The sequence below is a fragment of the Phoca vitulina genome, unplaced genomic scaffold, assembly GCF_004348235.1.
Source record: "Phoca vitulina isolate PV1807 unplaced genomic scaffold, GSC_HSeal_1.0 scaffold17, whole genome shotgun sequence".
Taxonomy (NCBI): domain Eukaryota; kingdom Metazoa; phylum Chordata; class Mammalia; order Carnivora; family Phocidae; genus Phoca; species Phoca vitulina.
In genome coordinates, this window is record NW_022589720.1 from 30,388,579 (window position 1) to 30,409,035 (window position 20,457).

Sequence of the window (20,457 nt, forward strand, 5' to 3'; positions counted from 1 at the left end):
AGCCATGTGGTCATCAGGGTAAACAGCCAATACACACCCATTCTGTTCCCAGAGAGCCATTCTGTTTTTCACTTTCAGTACAGTATTTAATCAATTACATGAGAAAATCAACACTTATAAAATAGACTTTGTGTTGATGATTTTGCCCAGTGTTCTGAGCACGTTTAAGATAGGCTAGACTAATCTATGTTTGGAAGCTTAGGTATATTAAATGCATTTTGACTTCAGATCTTCTTCAACTTAGGATGGGTTTATCGGGATATAACTCCATCATGAGTTGGGGAAGACCTGCATATGTCATTTGTTGAATCATATAGGAAAGCTGAATCTGAATCTGCTCTCACCAAAAACATATTGTCTACTACACAAAGCAGTGCAGCTAGGTATTAGAAATACAAAAATGAAAAGACATGATAGTCCACACACTGAAGGAACTTAATGAGTGGAAGGGGAAAAAATAACCAACCAATAATGATTATAAGAGATCTACAAAAGGCAATGAGAGTAAAGAGGAAGGAATGTCAACATCTGACTTAGTGAGGGACAGCTTCACAGGTAAAATACTGACATTTAGGATGAGGTGGACCGGCCAAGGAGACTGACTGTGTGTGAATTTGTGTGTGAGGAGGGAGGAAGGGAAAGAGGGAACAGCACGGAAAACTCATTTTTCATGCCTGGAATTATGAAATATAAAGAAATCTGTTGCATTCCCATACACTAATGAGGTAGCAGAAAGAGAAATTTAAGAAAACAATTCCATTTACGATTATACCAAAAATAAAATATCTAGGGAAAAACTTAACTAAGGAGGCAAAAGACCTGTATTCTGAAAACTATAAAACACTGATGAAAGAAACGGAAGATGACACAAACAAATGGAAAGATAATCCATACTCATGGATTAGAAGAACCACTATTGATAAAATACCCATACTACCCAAAACAATCTACAGATTTAATGCAATCCCTATCAAAATAGCAACAATATTTTTTACAGAACTAGAACAAATAATACGAAAATTTGTATGGAATGGCGAAAGACCTCAAATAGCCAAGTAATCTTGAAAATTTCAAGATACAGTACAAAGCTGAAGTAATCAAAACAGTATGGTACTGGCACAAAAACAGACTCAGAGATCACTGGAACAGAACAGAGAGGCCAGAAATAAACCCACACTTATATGGTCAATAAATCTATGGCAAATTATACAAGGGGGCAAGATTATACAAGGGGGGAAAGACAGTTTCTTTAACAAGTGGTGCTGGAAATACTGGACAGCTACATGCAAAAGAAAGAAACTGGACCACTTTCTTGCACCATACACAAAAATAAATTCAAAATGGATTAAAGGCCTAAAGGTAAGACCTGAAACCATAAAACTGTTAGAGAAAATAATAGGTACTAATTTCTTTGACATTAACTATGGGAACATTTCTCTAGATGTCTCCTAAGGCAAGGGAAACAAAAGCAAAACTAAAAAATTATTAGGACTACACTAAATAAAAAGACTTTGCACAGCAAAGGAAACTATCAACAAAACAGTAAGATAACCTGAATGGGAGAAGATATTTGCAAATGACATATGCAATAATGGCTTAAAATCCAAAATATATAGAGAACTTACACAACTCAACACCAAAAAACCAAGTAATCCAATTAAAAATGAGCAGAGGACCTGAACATTTTTCCAAAGAAGGCATACAGATGGCCAACAGACACATTAAAAGATGCTCAACATCATTCATCATCGGGGAAGTGCAAATCAAAACCACACTGAGATACCATCTCACACCTGTCAGAATGGCTAAAATCAAAACACAAGAACTAACAACTGCTGGTGAGGATGTGGAGAAAAAGAAACCCTCATGCACTATTGATGGGAATGCCCTTTGGTACAGCCACTGTCGAAAACAGTATGGAGGTTCCTGAAAAAAATTAAAAACGGAAATACCGTATGATCCAGTAATTCCACTTCTGGGTATTTACCCAAAGAAAACGAAAACACTAATTTGAAAAGATATATGCACTCCTATGTTTATTGCAGCATTATTTATAATAGCCAAGATATGGAAAGAACCCAAGTGTGTATTCACAGTGATTGGCTAAAGATGTGGTGCGCGCGCGCACGTGCGCTCGCACACACACACACACACACACACACACACTAGAGTATTACTTGGCCATAAAAAAGAATGAGATCTTGCCATTTGCAATAAAGCTAACTGAAGTCATCAGAAAAAGACAAATACCATATGATTTCACTCATATGTAGAATTTAACAAAACAAACAAAGAAAAAAGACACAAATAAACAAAACAGACTCTAAAACACAGCAAACAAAATGGTAACTGCCAGAAGAGAGGTGGGTGGGGCCGGGATGAAAGAGATAAAGAGGATCAAGAACAGATTTCTTGATGAACATACAGAATTGTTGAACCACTATATTGTACACCTGAAATATAACACTGTATGCTAATTATGTTAGAATTAAAAAATAATTTAAAAAGAAAAACAGAATTGTTGTATCATTATATTGTACATCCAAAACTAATGTAACATTCTATGTTAATAATAGTCCAATTAAAGAAAAAAGACAATAGATCACACAAAGAATCTTGTGTGCTAGGCATGAATAGCCAGTAAAGAACTGTCAACAGACTAATCCCAGGGAATAGTATGAAAGATGAACTGGCAGGGGCCAAACTTGGAGACGAAACACTACCTCCAACCCTCCAATAGGGAAATGCTGAGGGACCAAACTAAGGCTGAGGTAGTGAGAATGGAGTAAGAGGGATGGTCAAAAGAGGTGGGACAAGATTTGTGACTGGAGCAATTTAAATCAGGTGGAGATGGACATAATCACTTACCTGAATGACTACATATTGCACTTAGTTGATTACTGGGCTGGAAACCCAGAATTTCGATACAGACACAATAAAGGCAGTTATCATCTGTATGCTCCTGTAATCCAGTGTCTTCTGTACTTTCTAAAAACAGAGAAGCATCTGAATGGATTGAATTCATTATTTCCGTAAGACTCATCTGCTGTCGTAGCAAGTGAAAAGAGTTTTTTACAAGACCTCCAGTTCCAGATGGAAGACCTGTGCATAAGTAAATATGAAACAAAATCCGATAAAGATAGTATCAATGATACCTCTTTTCAAGATGTCTCAAACTATGTGAATTTTTAAATTAGGAAAATTAGGGAAGAAAACCAGAACTCTTTTTATGACTCAAAATCTTAACCTTAATTGAGAAAAGAGTAATTTGCTTAAAATTAGGAAAATAAAGTTAGCAGATAAGCTTGTATTACTTCAATATAAAATTTTAAATGCAAAATGGAAAATTAAAATTATACAATTAAGACATAATTTCAATTATTCTCAGTATTTCCATAAAGAAACGTAATAATTCTGAGTCTATCTAAAGAGGTACTTGTTAGAAGAAAAAAAAAAAAGATTATGAAGCTTTAAACCTATGGCAGACATGCATATATTCATTAAAATCTTATTGTTCATAACAAAGAGAGATCATGTAATGCATAAGTATGTTTTTCTCTCTCCTTTCCCCACACACCTGTTTCTTAGACCTTTGAGAATCAGCATTATAAATTTTTCATGCATTAGTTTTTAAAAACAGAATCAAATGATCTAGTTTTTGTCTTCTTGAGAGGCTGGGTAGAACATTTTCTTAAGTCCCTCACAAAAATATATTGTGGTTTAGTTTTAAATGGGCTCAAACAATTATTTTGGCATAATTTTTAAATTGACCCAAAAGTAAGTATATCTCAATTTTTAATGTCATCCTACTGAAAAAATTTTCTTTTTAATCAACTTTGTTTTAAAAAGAATTTTCTTTTTAATATAAAGAAGAGTCAGTCTCATGAGAACAGAAACCATGCATTACCTCCTGCCTCATGGGCAAACACTCTGGCACCTCGATCATCGTGTGGAGGTATGTTTTTTGTCTGAAAATAGGGAATATCCTTTACCTAAAACAGATAAATTACAAAGAAGTTCACTTTATGAATATTAGCAAGATTAAATGAAATGCAATTTAAATAGAATTACTACAGCACATGAACGTACAACAAAAAGTTCATGAGAGAAGGTTAAATTACCAAAATTTGATAAAATAACAAATAATCCTTAAGTTCTTATCTACTCTTGGTAATTTAAATATTAAAATAATTATTTTTAGAATTTATTTAAAATGTCTTTAGATTCCTGAGCAAATGCGGATTCTTTAGTACTATCTATCATGTAGGTATTTGTGAGTATCTCATGGGATTAGGACCACCTTATATGACTGGGCACATGTGGCAGTCCTGTGCAGGATAAATAGGTTCAAGGATTATTTAAAAAAAAAAGGAATATACTGTATACCTCAAACTTACACAACTTTGTGTTCAATGTCAAAAAAACAAAAAATAAATATAAAAAAACAAGGATAAGTCAAATGTGATTAAAAAGCAAAGTTAAAAATTCACTAAACTTCTATAGAGAATATACCGATAAGAAATCAAACAAGATGCTGATTTAGTATGGGAAAAGAAGGAAGCATAATGTTCCGGGGACTTGGAAATACTAAATAAAAAAGTACAGAATAAATTGAGAAAGGTGAAATAATTTTCATCATAAAATGTTTTTAAACAAAACTGCTTTAAAAAAAATTATCTTCTCCCAAAATAGTATTCACTCTAAATTGTAATTTCTAGTAAGCAGTTGTACAACATGAAGTAATAGGAAAATAGAATTCATGATACCTGGAATATATCATTGATGTCTACTGGAAGAGCAAGACCAATATAGTCATCTGAACTACCATACGTTGCACTGGACACCATGGACCTCACTGAGGAGGATCGCTGCAGGGTATTTTGATTAATAGGACTTAATAAATCTTCTTTATCTAATGAAGCATAACTTAAAGCTTTCATGAACCTATAAAACCATAAAAAAAAAAAATCCCACTTGCATTAGTTTCTTGATTTGTAATATTTATCATATAGAGGAATTACAATTTATTTTTTTAACTTCAAAAAGATAAGTAGCTAGCCAAGTACTAAACAGTGCCATCTTGTTTATTAATAGCATATAAACACTTGAAATCATTTAGCTGTTATAAAATGATATACAAAAGACCATCCATAATGTGACTGTTTTGAAAAACAACTACTATGGCCTCCCAGGTAAAAGTGAAAAGGTGGGCAATTAAGGTAACTTTCAATACCTAGAATTTAAAAAAAAAAAATGTCCTCAGAAGTCACAGGTATGATCCAAGGACTATCTTCACAATCATTTCAAACTAGTAAATTTGCTATCATACAACTAAGGGCATGTCTATTAACTCCATTTAACGTTATTTTTATGAAAAATAAGAATACTTATCATCCTTTGTGTGATAATTAATGCTTTAGCAACAAGATTTATGTAACACAGAAGACACAAAACAGCAATAATGTTATCATTTGTAAATATTACAAGACAGTTTTATTTAAAGCACTGATATGTCTGCAATACACTCCTTACTAGTGACTCCATAATAAATATGGTATACTGATATTTCCTTAAGATAAAAGTTTCTTATTCATGCAACATACATGCTAAAATATTTACTAGGCACCTGCTTTGTATATATAACAAGGCTCCACAGTTAAGGTACACTGGCATTTAGAAACCCAAGTCATTTAAAATGTAACAATGTAGCCTGATATTTAAAAAAGGAATTATTTTATAATGCACACAAAATCCTTCAAAATTGTAGCTATTAAGATTATCATAGTTGGGACGCCTGGGTGGCTCAGTCGGTTAAGCATCTGCTTTCAGCTCAGGTCATGATCCCAGGGTCCCGCATCTGGCTCCTTGCTCAGCGGAGAACCTGCTTCTCCCTCTGCCTGCTCTGCCTGCCGCTCCCCCTGCTTGTGTTCTCTCTCTCTGACAAATAAATAAAATCTTAAAAAAAAAAAATTATCATAGTAAAAACCACTCCTAATTTCTGCTTAAAAGACTCCTAACTGAAATTGACAAATTTCATAAAACAGGTCAGTGGTTTTAAAATTAAATTGTTAAGCCTCTCTTATTTCATAAAACTCTTAAAGGAGTATTGGAGGTGGAGGAGGTGGTGGATACTTGCCTTCCCAATCCCTATTTCAACTGACTAGCTCCATTTTAATCTATTCCACATATTGGGTTTCCACAGAAATGTTTTTGTGAAGAGAGAGATTCTATACTTAAAAAGCAACATTCAAAAAGCTTAAAACCACTGATCCAGTCCAAATTCTATTAGATGAGGCAACTGAGGCCTAGATATTTCAAAATTCATGAACTTTCCCACACAGATTCATAATAGTGAGCAAATGAGGTCTGCTTGGTTTTGTCCTGGATTGATGAAGTTTTGCAAAGCTACTGAAGTCTAGGCAGATGAGACATTACAGCATAATTTATGAAATCTTCTTCAAGTTCATTCACTCAGTGCCAGGATTAGAATTTAGGATTAAGGATTCCTCCTTCAGTGTTTGTTCTACCATGTCCCAAGTAAATATCTCAGTGAGATACGATTTTTAAGACTGGGGAATCATGCTATCCATTATACCATAGGTATGTATCTGCATGCCTACCCTTTTAATTTTATAAGAAAACAAAACAAATAATAATAGTCCTTCTCAGCCTGGATTCCAAACTGTTATTTTGAAGTAAATTTGTAGTTAGCTTCCATCACTTTCATTTTCTCTGAACTAACCAAAGGTAAGAAGTAGGAATAGAAAGACTGATGCCGACACGGTTTTTTCCTCCATGGAACCTGGTACACACACAGTAAGTACTAAATACAATTTGAAAAACAAATGAAAGATTTGATGAACATAAAGTCCTGTTATGCTGTCATACCTTTGTACAAGCTGTGCCTGTCTCCTGTTATTTCTTGTTTTTATTTTTTTCCCTCCCAAGAAATTAAAGCACCTATTCATCCTTTATATAATGCCAATAACTTGGCATTTTACTCCAGGAGTAAAATTTCCAAATAACTTTCTTCTGGTCTAACAGAGAATATAGGAAATAAGATTCTAAGAACCCAGATTGGTTAGGAAATAAGTGATTTGGGGTAGCTGTCTTTTCTGGTCTATTCTTACGAATATTTAAACAGTACAACTCTTTAATCTATGCCTTCATCAATTTGGATAGAAATGGCCTGCTTCGATGGGCTATAATCAACCAAATCATATGACATCATAACAGCTCTTTGGTGACTGCACTGAGCTGTACGATGGTGCAACTCCTACTGCTTACTTTGCTGTGCTACGTTCCTTACTGCTCTGGCTGCTGCAGTGGTCTCTGAATTTTCAAATACTTTGTTGTAATACAAAAGTTTCCTCCTTTGCTACCAGTTTTATCAGCTGTCCTTTCCTGTTACAGTGTTCCTACCAATCAGAAGCTTCTAATTGTTGTTCCCATAGGCCTGAAAACGTGATATCAAAGCTTGTTAGGATAAGTATCAACTTTGAATGTGGATCAGAGGTATCTCTTCTGAATACAATTCATGAACCTTACTGCATAGATTGAGACTAGTGAGCTATTAACAGATTTGCCTTTGTTCTGAATTGATGAGGTTGCCAAAGATGGGTGAGTTCCTGTATGAGACATCACTGCATAATTTATAAAATTCTATCAAATGGGATATAATTTATTATCTGCTACAAAGGAACCCCTTCTACTAAATGCATTAGCATTACTGAAATAAAACTGCTTAATAACTTTTTAATGTTATTAAGAATTTGGTTCTGTAAAAGCCAAATGGGTTACATAAGGAAATAACTACCCATAATGCTAATGATGATGATATGTGTCAAGCACTATTCTCAGTATTTGACAAATACTAATCCATTTAAATAAATGGGAATTAATAACAAAAACTAAGTAAATTTTTAGAAGTATTTGGCCCAACAATAACAAAAAAAAAAAAAAAAAAAAAAAAAAAACAGGTACAGAACCTTTGCAACAACCAAATTTTACATTGCATATATTTTAAAGGTAAAATCAAAATTGTTTATTTGGATCAACCTGGTCACAATCTTTAGATATGGCATAGAAATTCCCTAAAAGTTCTTGAGCATAGGCAAATTGCTACTGCTGAATCCTGCGGGCCAAGTAATTCACTTAATGTTCGTTAGGTTCCTACTAAATAATCACAGCTACTTAAGACAAACTGAAAAGAATTTTACTAAAATTTGTAGTTACTTAAAAAATATAGTAATAATAAAGGTCAACTTTTGGAGCCTTAAATTGACCTACCTGAAAAGGTTGTTTGTTATTGTAGGTCTTAAGCTCCTGATTCCCCCGACATGCTTCTTTTTAAAATCGATCCTTGCAGAAGCGAGAAATAAAAAAAAACTTGTGACTTGTGTGTCCTTGCAAACCATAGATGTTTATTTCAGGGCCTAAAAGAATTTCTTTTCCCCCCTCGCAGCTGCAAGAATCCATTTCAAATCATATCGGGTAACTAGGAGCTTAGAGCCTACCATAGTAAACAATTACAATTGGTCAGTTCTGAGGCTTATGTAGATGTAAAACCTGCCTAGTGCTTTCCAGTTAAGTCTGTTAAAATGCAACCACTATTGTTCATTTTTAAATGTGCATTTGCTCACCTGCTTGGTGTTAACCTGGACTCAAAGCTGCTGGCCTTCATAGTGATGGTGTCGGTAAACAGCACATCTTTTGCTGGCGATGCCAAAGCCTCAGAATGAGATAAGGACGGATGCATTCTTTGTTGCTGCAATCTTTTCAGCGTAGCATAGCCAAAGGCGTCTCTAGAACTTGTGTAACTAAAGTTACAATCTGCTAGACTTTTAATTGTAGCAATAGAGGGTGCTTTAAGGGACTGTGCTCTTCTAGGAAGTGTGTGAGAAGAACCTGGAGGCACCAGGGACACGGAGTTTGATTTGGAGAGAGACAGATGGTTAGACTGCGGCGTCAGACAGTGGCTTGTCTTAACAGTTTTAGTACTTACCACAGTACTCATACTTCCACAGTCTGTGTCCACAGTCGTAGCATCGATACCTACTGTCTCTCGTGAAGGACTTGAACTCATTGAACTTATGCCACTTGTTGTAGTGTCTGTATTAAAACTTTGGCTACGTATCTTCATATGTGAGCTTGTTGAACTTTCTACAACTAATCTCTCTCGGCTTGTGTTTTCTCTGTGATTCTCTGTACCAAGACTCTTCGTGAATTTTAAGTCATTCTCTCCAATACTTGGAGTACTACCAGTGTCTTCAATGTGCTTATTCCCAACAAATGAAGTTTCTAATTGTAATGTCTTCTGTACTGTGGATATGGGTGTGAAATCATCACTATGATTAAAGTCAACACTGGGCTCCGTAAGTGTTCTGATCCGCCTGTTGTTTGTCTTATTTTCGGATGACGGTTTCCCTCCTTTCGGATCACTGCTACTACGGTGTTTTTTATTAGGCAAAGTAAGCGAATTTAAGATACGATTCTTCACAAGTTTACTAGAAGCAAAGAAAGGGAATGAATTTTTATCCTTTATAGGTCCAGGTCGATCATAAAATGCTGGCTCTGTATCTTCATTGATGTCAAGAAAAAACGTACTGGTAGAGCTGCTGCCAAACCGGTCATCCTCCATTATGAACATACCTATGATCAAAGGATTGTTAATAAAAGCACATAAAAAAATGACAAAACAAAATCATGGCAACTGTTAGTGACATATTTCAAGAATATTTTGTTGAATAGTCATCTGGGAAAAAAAATTTTCAAAAATAAAGGGTTAAATTGCTGAGAAGCCACATAAAAAAAAAAGAACTTCTTGAGACCAAGTGTTTGAACTTAAATAAAATGTGAAATTATGTCATTATGAGGAACTTCTGTTATTTCCCAAGAAAAACTAAAGGATTCATTATGGCACAGTTTACATGAAGTGGTTTTTTTTGCTTGACTGTTTTAATGGCAGGGAGTTTCCAAAACCTCTAAATATTCAGCATACAATTAAAGGAAAAGGGAGATTTGACCATGGATGTTCACTCAGTTGGTACAGATTCTTGTTAATTTTTCAAATCACAATAGTGGGAGAAATTAATCTTATAAGAAATGAATTCTTAGTCTTAAAATATCTTTTAAAGAACCAAGTCACAGCATTTTAAATTCATGTTTAAATCAGTTAGGCTTATTTATTTTCCTTTAGGTACTAAGTAAGTCATCTAAATTCAGTGTCTAACTCTAATAAAAAAAAAAAGACTCAATCTGGGTGTCCAATGACATCTATGAGCTTTTATCCTATTTTTATTTTTAGCTTTTTTGTTCAATAGTTATAAACTACTTCAAATTTATTTTGAAAGAAAGCAAAATAAAATCCCAAATAAACTTGCATAATGTATTTTCAGATTTTGTCAATTCTAAGATGCACATTTTTCACAAGTAATTCTCTAAAATCAGAATGCATCTTGTAATCAGTGGTATGTCCTAGTTTAACAGGCAGTATTTTTTTCTTCTTTTTTAGTGATACATAAAATACTGGTGCATCTTATAATTCACAGCATCTTAGGCCTGGTAAAATATGGTTTGAAAAATGTTGCACCATCTTCTTAAAAAGAACCATGTCTTAAGTTTTGTACGACTAACAGTATTTAGCACAGGGCTTAAAACCACAAACTGTTTTTTATTTAATTGATTTTTGATACTCTATCTTTTAACAGTTTCAATATTTAGTTTTAAAATTTGGCTCTTCTCTCAAAAATGAATATGTAAATATAATATCTCTTAAAAAATACATTCTGGTTCAACAATCTCTGTATCTGAAAAATGAGTGAAAAAGTATGTAAATGAAGGTAAGCAAATATTTACTTTTTAGATTTTATGATAAGCAAAAAGGGGAATAGGTTCTTCTGGCACATGGCTTATTTTTTAACTCTGTCAGTAAGACTTTTCCGAAGGCTATTTAGAAAAGCAAGGAGAGAGAACAATGTAGTCTGGTGGCTATTACTCTCTGTTGTGAAAAGATAACACATTCTCCAAGACCACATTATTGCCAAATTATCTTAGAAAAAAGTAAATTAGGAATGTAACAAATACATTTAAATTGTGACATTACAAATACAAATGTTAATTTCAGCTAACTTTATATTATCTTGTCAACAATACTCACTTGATGGTGCAGATTCACTTTCACTATTATGTCTAGAGCTGGTTGACTCTGAGTTCAAACTCAGGGTGCTTGGGATAGATGAAAGTTCATTACAGAGTTGTTCTACATCATCTGGAACCACAGGCCACAGATGTTTGCGACTGTGCCGTACAGAATCCCAGCTGTGACATTTCAGAATATCACAGCCCTGTTTGGTTTTGGCTATGAGCCCAAGCACATATACACAGGTCCTATATGTAAAAGATGTAGTAATGACAGTTTATAATTCCAAACTGAGATTTCTTAAAGCAACCAAAATATTAGTTTGCTATATGTACATTTGAATTTTCTTTAAAAGTCATTAAAAATTGTTTAGCTTGTAGAAAAATGTATTAAAATGAGTTAGGGGTAACTTAGAAGTCATAAGTAACATGAACACCTTCCTAATATAGATAGTAATTACAAAGAAGTAGTTTAAAAGAACATAATGCAATCTTAGGGGGAAAATGACATATATTAACTTTTCTGGGATAAATCTGGAATATATGGGCTATTGGACTACAGCATATACACTATACTTTCACTGTTTACCAGTTACTAAACTTCAACATTATAATGATAAAAATGAAACAGTAACATTAAGCAAGGAGTTCCTTAAGATGTTTACCTTAGTGCATCTAAAAAAAAAAAAATTTTTTTTTTTTTTTTTTTTTTTTTAAGTAAACTCTACTCCCAGTGTGGGGCTTGAACTCATGGCCCCAAGATCAAGAGTCGCATGCTCTGACTGAGCCAGCCAGGTGAGCACCCCACCCTTTTCTTTTTAAATCTTATCTAATTAGGATTTTCAGTGAATTAATAGTTCTAATGGACTACTGAATCATAAAATACTCTTCCCTCACAGCCATTTGTGAACAAGAATATATACATTAGAAAGATTTGTGAGTAAAATAACATACCCTCTGATTGAAAGAACCTCACACTGCTTTGCAAGTTTTAGTATATCTGGAATCACATTTTCTTCCTGTAGCAAATTGAGGCCCCAATTTGATGAGCCAATATTTCCCTGAAAGAAAAGAAATCACTTATATCAAATATATTTATAAGAGTAACTCTTTCAAGAAATTTGGAGAGCTATCAAAAAATTTAATCCCATCTATGAGAGAGAAAAAAATGTGAAAAAAACCCTTAAATATGGAACTTCAGAAAATAATGCTCCATTTGTTTTAGAAAGAAAACTAATAGCTTAATCATTTATTTTTCAGTCTAAAAATATACTTAAAATGGGCAGAAATAATCTTGGTCTTAGAATATTAATCTGAGAACAAGTTCTAAATAAAATGATTTTTATTATTAATGGGAAGATTTTTAAAAAATCTAAAAATGATGAAGATCTTATAGAAGTGTTTATTACAAACCAAGGCCCAAAGAGATGCTTTCAGTTTTTTAATTTCTTCCCATTTATCCAAATCTGGTGTACGAACATTGTGACAGAGTTCGGTAATAATATTCTGGAGAAAGAAAAAAAAAAAGAAAAACAAAGCATGAGTAACAATATGTTTTCAATGCATCTTAAAACCAAATTTTTAAGGTTTGCATTTAGTAATGTTTGCATATTTAAAATTCTAAAATAATTTTATGTAAACTTTCTTAAGCAGCATTAGTGCAGGGGCTCTGAGTTCCTATTCTGGAGTTAGCACTTTCTAGCTATGTGGTTTTGAGCAAGTTAGTTAATCCCCCATGCCTTGATTTCCAATCTCTAAAATACGGATCTGTTTCATAAGGTGTAATGATCTAATCATCACATACAAAGTGCTTAACAAAGTACTTAGTACCTAATATTATAAAAATGTTAGTCACATTATCAGTTTTTTAAATAGAACATAATACTAGTGAATTAAAAAAACTAATATGAAAGATATGTGCTCCAAAAGTCTTCACAGGCTTAATAGAAAAATAGGACACTATAGAGTACATTTACGCAAAACTTTTGCTCCTGGGATGAACACTGATACAAAAATGAACTGCCAGATTACTAGAGTTCAAAAGACACACATGCAAATACTTCTATTTCTAAAATAAGAAAAAAGTTGCATTTATTGAAAACACTTAGTAGCAAGACATATTCACAGCCATACATTTGGTGTGCATATAATCAAAGAATAACTGCTTGACACTAAGCCTGTTATATTCCATGAAGTTTAAGAGAATAGTACAAACAGCAATTACACTTCCAGTTTGTTGCTCACCAAAGGTAACTGAATCTGTATCAGGTTCAGTTTAACTTCCCAACAAGAACAATGAAGAAATTCAGTTTTTCGTATGTTTCTACTAACAAGATGAACTTCCCAACAAACTATAAAGGACAGAACTCAGACTTAAAGTGGCTTACTTTACATAACAAATTAGCTATGCAAAAGTTGACACATAAGTCAGGGAAAGGCATGCAAACCAGTGATCTATCAGGATTATGAACAAAGAATGCCTAAGTCAGTTATAAGATAGAGGGCTTTAAAAGCAATTATGCTGCTAACTTTAAGGCTTTTGAGTAGTTTTTGCAAAGGTAATACTTTAGCAATATTGAGATTTTTTTCTATAATTGTAGTTATTTAAAACAAGTTAATTATGTTTTTACCTGTACTTCCAACAAATGACAGCCTGTTTTGTGGTGTACCAGTTGTCCATAGAGGTGTACAGGCAGGTAGACATGAGGACGCTGTAATCTAGTATAATAAAGATGATTGATATACCTATTGCCTCATTTACAATATGCTAATTAAAACAAGGACTACTAATAAAGTACTAGGTAAAGATGTAATCTCTCGGCATACATAAAAATATGAAAGTGGAAAAGCGTGAGGATTTCTCTAGAAAGTAACAGTTTAGCTGGCCTCAAAGTAGTGAGTAATAGTAAGAGAGTTGAGACCAGAAAAACAGACTAGGGTAAAAGCATGGAAGGTATATAAATTATATTAGTAAGGGTATTCAGCATGTTATGAGTGCCACTGGAATTCTTGAGCAGTCAATGATATGCTTTAAGATTTTTTTCTTATGTCAGTGAAGGGAATAAAATTTCCAAGTACTCAGAAAATTTCAAAAAATAAAGATTATGAACTGGTTTTGAATTTTATATTAGAGGACAAGTTAATAAATTATTCCATTAACTAGACTGTACCTTTGGTTACTCCGACGAACATAGTTATCACCATCAATTGGCTTTCGATAAGTAGTAAGTGCTTCATTAAGTTGTTCCTCAATCAAGTCAACATATTTTGAATTATATTCCTGGAAGATAATACTGTTTTAATTGTTTACAGTATCATATTGTTCATTAAATTCATAACATATTAGGTACCTACCAAATCTTAAAAGCATAAATATGAGAAAAATGAACATCTGTACAGAAAATTTAAAACATTTTTAAAAATGGTAGAACAAGGTATTATGAATGCAAATGCTCTATCATACCCAAAAGCTTCCTGCTTATACTCTTATCCCCATTTTCAATTATTATTTTAGAGTCCATATAAGTAAGTTTTGTTTTTCATCTTATTTAAATCCCTTTCCCCATTAAATATGAAAAACTAGCCTCTTAATATTAAACCATAAACATATTCACTAGAAATTTAAAAAGGAAAATTAAATGAATTGTATCATTTTAGCACCTTCTGGGAAAAATAGTATCTCTTTCCCCACTGATTTGAATCACCTCAAATGTAAAAAATGTTTCCAACTAAAACTTGAAAAACTTTAGCTAAATTCTTTAAACTGAAAGTCAGTCAGTCATACTGCCATCTTCATGGCAAAACATCTCCACTTTATTTTTTAACATTTTTTAATTTAAATTCAATTAATTAACATACAACGTATTATTGGTTTCAGAGGTACAGGCCTGTGATTCATCAGTCTTATATACTACCCAGTGCTCATTATATCACATGCCCTCCTTAACGCCCATCACCCAGTTACCCCACCCCTCCACCCACTTCCCCTCCAGCAACCCTCAGTTCGGTTCCTATGATTAAGAGTCTCTTACGGTTTGTCTCCCTCTCTGGTTTCATCTTGTTTTATTTTTTCCTCCCTTCCCTTATGATCCTCTGTTTTATTCCTTAAATTTCACATATCAGTGACATCATATGATAATTGTCTTTTCTCTGATTGACTTATTTCGCTTACCATAATACCCTCTAATTCCATCCACATCATTGCAAATGGCAAGATTTCGTTTTTTGATGGCTGTGTAATATTCATGTGTGTGTGTGTGTGTGTGTGTGTGTGTGTGTGTACACCACATCTTCTTTATCCATTCATCTGTCGATGGACATCTGGGCGCTTTCCATAGTTTGGCTATTGTGGACATTGCTGCTATAAACATTGGGGTGCAGGTGCCCCTTCAGATCACTACATTTCTATCTTTGGGGTAAATGCTAAAAGATCTCCACTTTAAACTGTTTAGAAGGAATTGGTAGAACCTCTTTGGAAAGCAATTTGGCAGTATGTATCAAAAATGTTACTTCACATACTTTTTTTTTTTAAAGATTTTATTTATTTATTTGACAGAGAGAGACACAGCGAGAGAGGGAACATAAGCGGGGGAGTGGGAGAGGGAGAAGCAGGCTTCCTGCGGAGCAGGGAGCCCGATGTGGAGCTCGATCCCAGGACTCTGGGACCATGACCTGAGCCGAAGGCAGACACTTAACGACTGAACCACCCAGGCGTCCCGTTACTTCTCATACTTTCTGGCTCAACAACTACACTTTTAGAAATTTATTCTATAGAAATATATGTACAAGCATGCAAAGACATATGGAAGAATATCCAGCAAACACTGTTTACTAAACAAAAAAAGTTGGAAACAATGTAAATACAGGAGTGGTTATAAAAATTAAGGTACATTCACATAATGTACTATGCAGCCATCAAAAAGAACAAGTTAGATTTAAATGTATAGCTCTGAAAAGATCCCTCAGATATACTGCTAAATGAAAAACTTATTCTTATCTACACTTGAAAATAGAACTCATTTGTATTTTTAAATAAAGAGTATGTACATATAGGGGACTCAGTCGTTAAGTGTCTGCCTTCAGCTCAGGTCACGATCCCAGGGTCCTGGGATCCAGCCCCCCATTGGGCTCCCTGCTCAGCAGGAAGCCTGCTTCTCCCTCTCCCACTCCCCCTACTTGTGTTCCCTCTCTCGCTGTCTCTCTCTGTGTCAAATAAATAAATAAAATCTTAAAAAAAAAAAAAAAAGAGTATGTACATACAGATGGATAGAACATCTCTGAATGCTCACAAATAAACTATTACAGATATTACCTTCAGAAAAGACAGATTAAGGGCACAGGGAGACATTTTTCATTCAAAACCATTTTAGACAACTTGAATTTGGTTAGTTACCTTAACTCCCTACTTAAAGCCTCTAAAAACGTACTTTTCCTTTTTTCCTTTAGGTTCCACATTTACTTTGTAATGGTAATATGAGGTTTTAATATTATCAGTGTACCATAATTATTACTACTGCTACTATTACCACTACACTACTACCAAACTCTCCTCTCTATATGAAAATCTTAGTGCAAAAAAGGCAGATATTCTGAGCTTTATACAGGAGTAGTTATATTCCTGTGGTTAATCTTTTGACCAGGGGCATTCATTTGGAAAACACTAGCCAAAGGTCAGGGGTATGGTTTATAGCTGTGAAATGCACTGAGTTTCTAATGTGGGTTATCTTGAGGATTCTGCCCAAAAGGACCAATCTGGAGGGGTAAGAAAACCCCAACTGAGGGGTGGACCTCTACCTCCCTCTGCCTACCTAGGAGGCAATATAAGTAGGCAGGCAGAGGACCTGCTGCCCTAGTCAAAGGAACTGAAAATAAGAGATCCACAGTGGCGAGGTCTTTGAGAAACTCATGAAAGTAACCCTCAAGTAGAAGAATTAACATTTGAAATCTGCCACACTCAAAGCTAAATAGCCCAGATAACAACTGTACCAACTGAGTAAGTCTGTTCTTGGCCCCCATGCCTCTTCCTCTTCCTGCTCCAAAGCTAAAGAAGCCCTAAACCGGCAGGCAGCTAGTAAATGGAGAGGAGATGAGCACAGAGCGTGATGAGATTAACCGAATCCTCCCTCCACTGTAGTGTTTCTATGTCTATATCAGGCCTGGGTGCTCAGGTGAAGTTTTAAACTGAATGCGTGAGAATTTTTAATATTCTACTGGCCTGGATGTTTTATTACCTTGAAACAGAGACAGTCTCAGTTCATGCTGGCATGCCATAAGCTAGTGGGAGGAAACTGAATACAGTGAGCATGGGGCTTTGGAATCAAAAAGCACCCCTGCTCTGTTATTTTTAAGCTCTGTGACCTAGGATAAATTACTCCTCTAGGATAAAGCTTACTCTCCTTAGCCTCAAAATTTTCATTCACAAAATAGAAATAACAGAATATATTTCACAGGGTTTCCCTGAGGATTCAATGAAGTAAGACTTGAAATGGTAGACAATCAGTAAGTTAGTTCTCTTCCCTTTCTCCTTCTCTCTAATTCGAGAGAGAGGACTATGTTGTCTTTATTTTTTTTACACCTTCCATTTACTGCCTAACTAACTGTAACTACAATTCAGCATCTGTTTGTAACTTTCTACTGAAAATGCTCTAGCAAAATTCACCAATGACCAAACTGTCAAATTCAACAGTTTATTTTCTATTGTTCATTTTATGTGACCTCTTTAACAAATATATATCACTGGCCTCTCCTTCCTGAAGCATCCTTTAGTGACACCATTCTCTCTGGCAATTTTCTCAGTGTCTTTGTCCTTCTATTCCCCTCATTAAACCAGAATGTTCTATAGGGAGGAATTTCCAGTTTTCTCTCTTTTTTTGTTCCTTATATCTTCCCTGGTGATCTCACTCATTTCAGGTTTCAGCTACTACTATATACTGAGGACTCCCAAACTGCGATCTTCAGCACATATCTGAGCTCCAGATCCACAATTCCAAGTATTTTCTGGATACCATCACTTGGTCATCCCACAGAGCAATACAATTCAACATATTCAAAACTCATTAAGCTCATCCTGCAAACCACTTTTTATAATCACAATCTCTTTTTTTAAGATTTTTAAAAATTTATTTATTTGAGATAGAGTGAGCACCCGTGAATGAACATCAGTTGGGGGAGGGGCAAAGGGAGAGGAGAAGCAGACTCCCCACTGAGCAGGGAGCCCGACCTGGGCCTCAATCCCAGGACCCCAGGATCACGACCCGAACAGAAGGCAGATGCTTAACCAACTGAGCCACCCAGGCGCCCCTGTAATCACAATCTCTTCATGGTGATCCACTGCATACTCAATGAGATCAGAAACTTTAAGAGTCAAGATGGACTCTTCACTCATTATATCCAATCTGTCCACACCTCCTGTCCATCTTATTTCAAAGATGCCCAGAAAATGTGTCCCTGCCTATCCAATCTCAGCACCACTGAAGTTCACATTCTTATCAATTCTTGCTTCTTAACTGGTCTCAATATTCCTAGGCTTTACCTTTGGTGATCAAATATCCATTCCTACACTCTGACCTGTCATGTTTCTAAAGCACAGCTCTGATTATGACTAGTCTTTGAACACCTATAATTCCCCCACTTCCGATAAAATTGAAATCCCTTAATGACATAATGTGGTTTATAACACCTTCTATAATCTAGTTCTAACTTACCGTTCTAGCCTCATCTTGCCACTCCTCACTTATCCTAGCCCCAACTACACTGGAATATAGCTTTCTTCACAAGTCTGAAGTTCCAATAATCTATACAGATTTATTATTCTGCACCCTCAGCCTTGAATACTCTTCTTCCAACTTATTTACTTACTCCTCAAGACTATTTCAAATATCATATCCTTTCCTGATCACACCTAACATTTCTTTTGCTAATTCTAATCCCTAAGGCAGAATCATTAACCCTTCCTTTGTGTTTCTTTATACACTGCACATGCCTTTGTTATAGTAGTTACATTTTGTACCTACTATGTGAAAGTACTGTACCAGATATGCTAAGCAACTTCCTAATACTATAATTTGTATAATAAGGTGACCGATTTTACTATGGTAATTTGTTTAAGTAACTTCTATTTATGAAATAAAACTATTACATCTTATTTCAAGTCTCCAATTCATTAATTATTGAAAGACTTCATGCCTAAATTATGTTTTTGTTTTTAAAGATTTTATTTATTTGACAGAGAGAGAGAGAGCAAGCGCAAACAGGGGGAGCAGCAGGCTCCCCATTGAGCAGGGAGCCGGACGTGGGGCTCAATACCAGGACCCTAGGATCATGACCTGAGCTGAAGGCAGACGTTAACCAACTGAGCCACCCAGACACTGCCTAAAGTATGTTTTATAGTTACAGTATTTTTAAAAGGTGAGAATTTCTTGTGAAATATGGTTCAGTATAGACAATATCATGATTGAAATGATGAAGAACCCAAAAATTATTTACATTAGAATTGATTACCCATGGGTTTCTAAGATGCTTTGACAATTTATAATGCTTCAAACAAAATAAAATCACAGTGATGACCAACTAAAGAAAAGCTAGGAAGTTAACTAATAACAAGAAGTTTGTTCTCAGGTTTATGTCAAGAAGCATCCTAAAAATAAAGTTTAAAATATTTTATCTGCTTGGTACAGTTGTTTTACAATCTTCCTTCATTTAGGAAAATTGTTTTAGTTACAGCTTAAAAGGGCTATCATAAGGGACCCAAGAATAAGAATAAAAAAAATGACAGTAAATAGGGTTAATAAATTATACCAGTAGATTGCATCAATTAAACTGAAAGCAAAATTTCAATAGAATATACACAAAATCAATAGTTTGCTCTAAAATAATGTGGTTTAAAAAATGGATAAATATAAACACAAATAATTACATAGAATTTAAGACTTGACTTCATATGAATGTTTAAATATTTGACCTCTTTAGCTTCAAGACACCAATATAAAAAATCCTCTAAATTCATAGATCTATTTCCTAAGATAAAAACATAAACTGAAGCTTACTCAACAGAAAGTTACCTTGTGCCATTTTTCCAATTGTTTTGCTACATAACCCCTTTCATTCAGATAGGAAAATCCTTTTGGAATGGAAAGAAATCTGTAAATTAAAACAAACAATAGTTTAACACAGAGTCTGACCACAACTGTTTAAGGAGTTAAACTATCTTAAGCAATACTATGTTTAAAGAGCTTAAAGACTTTAGGAATAGCTTCTTCCTGAGAGTAAAAGGTCAACTATTATTTACTGTAATTTCAAATACAAATAAATTTTCATAAT

The 20,457-nt window shown here is 34.4% G+C and overlaps 1 protein-coding gene across 4 annotated transcripts in view; it reads right to left on the reverse strand.

The window, feature by feature from the left end:
* The window catches only part of RICTOR (RPTOR independent companion of MTOR complex 2), a 123,806-nt gene that overhangs the window by 10,513 nt on the left and 92,836 nt on the right, over positions 1–20,457 (reverse strand). For 3 of the 4 annotated variants that reach the window (XM_032415164.1, XM_032415166.1, XM_032415168.1), the window contains 11 exons: positions 20,199–20,277; positions 14,310–14,419; positions 13,770–13,857; positions 12,553–12,645; positions 12,094–12,200; positions 11,159–11,388; positions 8,643–9,651; positions 8,290–8,361; positions 4,767–4,944; positions 3,908–3,992; positions 2,869–3,102 (listed from right to left, as the gene is read on the reverse strand). In XM_032415164.1, the coding sequence (XP_032271055.1) occupies positions 2,869–3,102; positions 3,908–3,992; positions 4,767–4,944; positions 8,290–8,361; positions 8,643–9,651; positions 11,159–11,388; positions 12,094–12,200; positions 12,553–12,645; positions 13,770–13,857; positions 14,310–14,419; positions 20,199–20,277 (2,285 nt within the window). The remainder of the gene's footprint in view (positions 1–2,868; positions 3,103–3,907; positions 3,993–4,766; positions 4,945–8,289; positions 8,362–8,642; positions 9,652–11,158; positions 11,389–12,093; positions 12,201–12,552; positions 12,646–13,769; positions 13,858–14,309; positions 14,420–20,198; positions 20,278–20,457) is intronic. The other variant, XM_032415165.1, reaches the window with a different exon arrangement.